Source organism: Nematolebias whitei, chromosome 14, assembly GCF_014905685.2.
Source record: "Nematolebias whitei isolate Nwh7 chromosome 14, NemWhi1, whole genome shotgun sequence".
Classification (NCBI taxonomy): domain Eukaryota; kingdom Metazoa; phylum Chordata; class Actinopteri; order Cyprinodontiformes; family Rivulidae; genus Nematolebias; species Nematolebias whitei.
Window position 1 is genome coordinate 46334520 of NC_056511.1, and position 6592 is coordinate 46341111.

Here is a 6592-nt window from a genome sequence, read left to right on the forward strand (position 1 = left end):
CAGGTTCCTGCCCAGATGCCCTAATTGACCATTATGGGATTTTGTACCTGGATGATTGAGCATGCATTTTGATTCCATCTCCAACAGTTTGATGTTCCTGTGACCACAGCTGAAGAGATTATTCAGAAGTTTAAGGTCCACAGGACTGTAGCCAACTTCCCTGAATCTGGCTCCAAGAAAAATATTGATGACAAATTGAGGAGACATATAATACAAATGGTAACCAAGGAACCCAGAACAACTTCTCTGTGTTCTCAGACCCCAAAATGAAACGTACAAAGGAAATATCCTGACATGCACAAAGGTACAAAGGAAAGAGCACTAACTACAGTGAGGCATGGGGGAGGCTCGGTTCTGTTCTGATCCACTCAAGATTATTCAATAAAATTGCATACACACATGAATTGTCACTAAACAAAGTGCTGCATCCACTTCTCATCACCCAGCTTCAATGTCAAAGTTAAACCAAGGTCGTTGCTTGTCTGGTCCAGAACTTCTGATCTGCTCAAGACAATTTACCAAAACTTGATACACGTCTCTACTACTGCTAGACAGCTTGTCACATAATCTTTTCATCACCCCATCTCTCAGGTCAAGGTCAAAGATAATACAAGGTATTTTCTTGTTTGGGCTATTGTATTAGATTGCTGTATTTCTGTATGAGAGTTTGTCGATGGACGTATAATGCGCCGTATTCAATACTCTTATCACAGAAATGCTACTGGTTGTCGTTTTTACCCTCTCAAGTTTTATTAAAAAGTTTTTGTTTTTATGTTTGAAATCGCTTGGTAGGCCAGAAAAGAGGGTTCAAAGAACTGTATACGGCCCCAAGGCCTGGGATTCTCCACCCCTGCTCTGATTAAAGTACATCTGCAGACTTCACCATCAACTCCCCACACTGCCATCTGCAACAGTTCTCTGACTCTGCCACAGTCGGCCTCATCACAGGTGAGGACCACTCAGAGTACAGACAGCGGACTCAAGACTTTGTGGACTGGTGCCAGCAGGACCACCTCCTGATCAACGCTGCTAAAACTAAGGAGCTGGTTGTGGATTTCCGCAGGCACAGACCCACCTCAATGACCTCGGTGAACATCCAGGGAGTGGACATCGAGATTGTGGACTCTTATCAGTACCTGGGTGTTCACCTGAACAATAAACTGGACTGGTCTCACAACACTGATGCATTTTACAGGAAGGGTCAGAGCAGACTCTACCTGCTGAGGAGACTGAGGTCTTTTGGAGTGCAGGGGGTACTCCTGAAGACCTTCTTTGACTCGATAATGGCATCAGCCTTCTTCTATGGTGTTGTGTGTTGGAGCAGCAGCGTATCATCAGCTGAGAAGAAGCAGCTAGATAAGATCATCAAGAAGACCAGCTCGGTGCTTGGACGCCCCCTTGACCCAGGTCAGGTGGTGGGAGACAGAAGGACTCCAACTAAAATAACATCATTGCTGGACAACGTCTCCACCCCATGAAGCTGCTGCTGAACTGGAGAGCTCGTTCAGTGACAGGTTCCTGCTCCTAAATGCACAAAGGAGCGTCACCGCAGGTCCTTCCTCCAGCAGGTCCTTCCTCCAGCAGGTCCTTCCTCCAGCAGGTCCTTCCTCCAGCAGGTCCTTCCTCCAGCAGGTCCTTCCTCCAGCAGGTCCTTCCTCCAGCAGCAGCAGATTTTATCACAGATTTTAGTTGATTGTATCATTGATTTTAGTTGATTTTATCACAGATTTTAGTTGATTTTATCATTGATTTTAGTTGCACTCTGTAGCACTTTGAGATTTTTGTTAATGAAAAGTGCATTACAAATTAAATTCATTATTATTATTATTATTAGCAGCTGTTAAACTCTACAACCATCACTGCTCCAACAAACTCTACAAGGATTAAAAACATGCTGACCTCTGCTGAAACACACACTCTGCCTGTAACACTGGACTGTCAATACTCTGTCCTTATCAATGTTCCAATACATATTGAACATTATTATTGACATTGTTTATCTTATTTCTTATATATTGTGTTGTTTATTAACATTTAGGAACTTTTGTGTGAAATCTTTTTATCTGTTGTTGCTGTTACATTTGAATTTCCCGTCCGTGAGACAATAAGGCTGTTTCTATTCTATTCTATCTCAATGTATTATGAGAGATGGGGGGATGTTTAGTATTATAATTTATGTTTATTATCTGATTACTGGTATAAAAAAAGAGTGAGTGAGGGCATACGAACAAAGGATTGTTTCAACTAGTTTTAGAAAAAAAACTCAGCATATGAAAGTATTTGCACTGATTGTTGTCATTTTCTATATTTTTGTTTACTGTGGTGTTTCTGTTGCATTTCCATTAGATGTGTTTATCATCGGAAGCTGGAAAAATGGACACGGTTGCATCTCAGCCAGAGGACCACTCCTTTTTTGCCTCACTACAGCAAATACCCATGAAGCCAGAGATTAAAGAGGAGAGAGTTGACACTGATCATTGTCCTCCAACTCACACATCAGCACTTTGTCCTTCTCCTTCCTGTGTCACTTCTACCTCCACTGATGCCATTCCACCACTAAACAGCTGCCAAAGTTCACGTGTCAAAAAGAAGAACAAGAAAGCAGAGGAGGCCGAGTCAAACAATGATGAGATCCCATCCTCAGCAAAGGAGATTACGTGCAACCACTTGGCGTCAAACATAGACTGTATCTTCAGTACGATAGAGGCAGTGGCCAAAGGAGCCTGCATGGACAGGGAAGACAAAACCAACAAGAAGATCCATGCCAGTCTTACAGGTGGAAAATCTGGTCTGCTCAGAAAGAAACCTAACACCAAAGATAAGACTGTTCTCAAAGAAAAAGAAGAGAAGCTGGCCGACAGCAGTGGGCTGGATGGGTCCTCTAATGTGGAGATGAAAGGAGTGTCTGACATTAACCTCAAGACAGAAATAGAAGCAGCAAAGGTGAAAAGCACAGACCTCCAGGCCAATGTGGCCAAACTCCCTCAATCAGACTGCAGCCACTCGCTTGCCAAGTTTAAAGATGAGGAAAATGAAAAGATTAAAGAAAAGGAGAGGCCAAGTGATGCAGTCTACCAGGTGAACGCAGAGAACTGTGGCTCCAGGAAGTCAGAGCGCAGCTGTAAAGGAGCCTTGTATAAAACTCTCGTGTCTGAGGGAATGCTGACCTCACTGAGAGCAAACATTGATCGAGGTATTTAATTTGAGTCAGCTGCAAAATGTTTAACATTAATATAAATGAAGCATGACCTAATTAAACACATGCAGTCACAAAACTTTGATTATCTTTTTCATATTTGATCCATTTCTACAGGTAAAAGAGGAGCTTTTCGTGCGTTTGACCACGATACTAATTGGAGTCATGACAGCTGTGCAGTTTCACAGATGGGACCCAATAATCCCAAGAAGCTGAAAAAGTCCAAGTCCAAAGACGAGTCTTCACAGTGGTTAGTTGTGTGTCCGCCCAGGTGTACTCCAGAAAGTGGGTTATGTGAAAACCGTGAATTAGTTAAGTCTGAGTTTTTGTTCCAGAAAGAGGGGTCAAATAATCTTAGCCTGTTACCATGGCAGTAGACTCTGTGAACTAGTACACCTGCACTAAGAAGCTTGAAGTTTCTAATGGTCCAACTCGCACCTCCACCGGAAGCAAACTGTCTGATGTGAGTTTTAGTTTGTCAAACTTTTATGATCGGACGCGAGCTGTTCATTTTTACTCGATCGGACTGAGAAGCAGAATTACTTCATAATGTGTGACGTAGAAGAGGATTTTCTGACTTAGAATGGATGTGCTGTCTTTACCAGTTACGTTTTTGGTTTAAATATTACTTTTGATCAGATTCACTCATTTATCTCTAACATTCTCCGCTCACACATATCCAATACAGTAGTCCCTCGTTTATCGTGGTGGATCCGTACCCTGAAGCCCAGCGATAAGTGAAAAACCACGAAGCAGAGATACAGAAGTCACTTCATGTTTATTAACTTGCTTTTTGTTTCTTACATGTGCAAATACGATAACTAATATTATTCCAGCAATTACCATCTTTCACCTGTGAGCTGGCATTTCATTAACACAAATTCTGAGTCCACTTTTTGATTCTGTGGTTCAAATGCACATTTTCTTTCTCTTTTATATATTTATTTTTTGTTGTTAGTAGACATGATGTATACGTCCTACAAATTCTAGACAGATGTACTCATTTAGTGTTTTGGGTGTCTTTAGTGGCAACAGAATGTTCAAGTTATGTTTATTTGTCATATGCATGTAAGCACAAAGTTAACAGTACAATAAAATATTCAGGATGAGAAGAACTGATTTGACTCACTAAAACAACAAAAGAACAAACAAGAAATACTAAAGCATTCAAAAAGGGTACAAAATAATGTACCAAAAAGTGAAAAAGTAATTATAATGTTTGCAAGGTCCAAAAGAAAAAAAATATTAAACAACAACATAGTAGAATCGTCTGCCTATGGGTAGTAGACGGAACAGTCCTTGTACTGGGTAGGTGTGGTCCTTCATGATGCTGTGTGCTTTATGCAGATATTGGCCGTCTTTTATACAAACTTTGGCAAAATTTTACAAACTAGCATTTTGACTAATAACTTTATACAGTAAATTCATTTACTTTTAGAGGAGTTTGACCCGTTTCATTTCTGTAATTACTCTTCATAAGTATATAAAAAAATGCTTTCTATAAAATACAGTCTACATAAATTAAAGCTCTGGAAAAGAGTAAAGCGTTCATCAGAGCTGTGACCTCGTTTACGTCTTTTGTAAACTGCTTCCCATCACTATTAACAGACTGAGTACTGAGGAACACTTGGGATGTTTTTTTCTCCTACAAGTGCCGTAGTGAATCAGGATTTTGGTGCCTTTTATTGTGCACGTGCACAGTAAAGGTACTTCTCACCACTCTTCTGGAACTAAAAACTCAGTGTTTACTCCCTCAGGGTACGTTAACCTCAGAGGTTATGGATAAAATCAGTCTTTTGGACCTTCTTTCTGGAATACCTCCGTATATTTATTTGTTTGGCCATCATCATTTCCACAGCATATTGTATTATAAATGACTTTTGTCTAACTCTGATCTTTATTTTTCAGCCTGGGGAAACTGGAGGAGGAGTTTGAAAGAAAATTTAACAGCTTACCACAGTACAGCCCTTTGACCTTTGATAAAAAGGGCACCACTGTTGCTAAGAAAAAGAAGCCCGAAAACTCCACCAACCAAGAAGACACAGCCAAAGCTGCAAAAGGAGTGCCGTCAAACAGAGGTCACTCGACTGAACACAAGACTAGAATAATTCATATGTCAGAGTTTAATGTTGGTGATATTAGTTTACAGCTAAAGTTCTCTCAAAGCTTTTTACAAAATAAGTAAAGGACAATTCAGGTTAATTTCAATACAGTCCATCCTCCCTCCCTCCCTCTGACACCCTGGACAGGTCTCCAGACCATCACAGCGGCACACAGAGACAAACAGCTATTCGCTCTCTCACTCACACCTAGGGACAATTTAGAGTTACCAATCATGCATGTTAACTTGCATGTTTTTGGTCTGTGGAAGGAAACTGGAGTGCCCGGAGAAAACCCACGCATGTACGGAGAGAACATGCGAACTCCACCCAGAAAGGTCCCTGGACCAATTAAGTCCAAATTGAATATTATTTTTTAATTAAATCCCACATTCTGAGCATAACACAACTGAAAATGCTGCAAGTTCCACATAGGCAATCTCTCAAAATATGTCTAAAAAAGTATTAGTTCATAAGCAGTTATCTTCAGCCATGTCTTATGATCACTTTGATCCACATCCTCCAGGTGTTAAAGCTGGACATATGTGCAAATGTGATTTATCGTCTTTGGTTGTTTGGGATTTCTTTCAAAGTAGCCACTTCTGTCTGTGTGAATCAAAAACAATCTTACAGAAATGTCTTACTAAGAACACTAAAAATATTTGTTTTATTAATTCTATAATTTCTGTATGGTACTGTAGAGGTCCAGCTAGACTCCACCTCACCGGATTCCGCTGCAAAAGCCACATCATGTGTTGCTGTGGCCATGATGTTCCCAGATGTTCCAGGATCCACTTGTATGGAGATGCTGGTTGGGAGCCAGAAGAGGAAGGCTAGAAAGACCAAGATTACACACTTGGTGCGCACAGCTGATGGCAGTGTGTCTCCAGCTGAAGGTGAGTCCTCAATAACTACCTCTATATCTATGGGGAACAAATCTGATAGATTTTTTTCTTACACTTACATGTATCAGATCAACAAACAAGTATTATTGTCAGACACATATAACTTGAGTAAGGCAGCACGGCCACGCAGTTGGTAGAGCTGCCACCTCTCAGCGAGCAGGTCGCTGGTTCATATCCCGGCGGGGGGGCCTTTCTGGGTAGAGTTTGCATGTTCTCTCTGTGCTGCGTGGGTTTCCTCCCACAGAACAAAAACATGTTAGACTGATTGGTAACTCTAAATTGTCCCTAGGTGTGAGTGAGAGAGAGTGAGAGAGAGAGAGAGAGAGAGAGTGTGAGAGTGAGTGTGAGTGTGTGAGAGTGTGAGTGTGAGTGAGAGAGAGAGAGAGAGAGAG

General features: G+C 41.2%; 1 protein-coding gene across 1 annotated transcript in view; it reads left to right on the forward strand.

The window, feature by feature from the left end:
- The window catches only part of LOC119420239 (HMG box transcription factor BBX), an 82112-nt gene that overhangs the window by 55410 nt on the left and 20110 nt on the right, over positions 1–6592 (forward strand). Inside the window, exons 9-12 of the mRNA XM_037687627.1 lie at positions 2347–3193; positions 3314–3446; positions 5105–5274; positions 5997–6191. Of these exons, the coding sequence (XP_037543555.1) occupies positions 2347–3193; positions 3314–3446; positions 5105–5274; positions 5997–6191 (1345 nt within the window). The remainder of the gene's footprint in view (positions 1–2346; positions 3194–3313; positions 3447–5104; positions 5275–5996; positions 6192–6592) is intronic.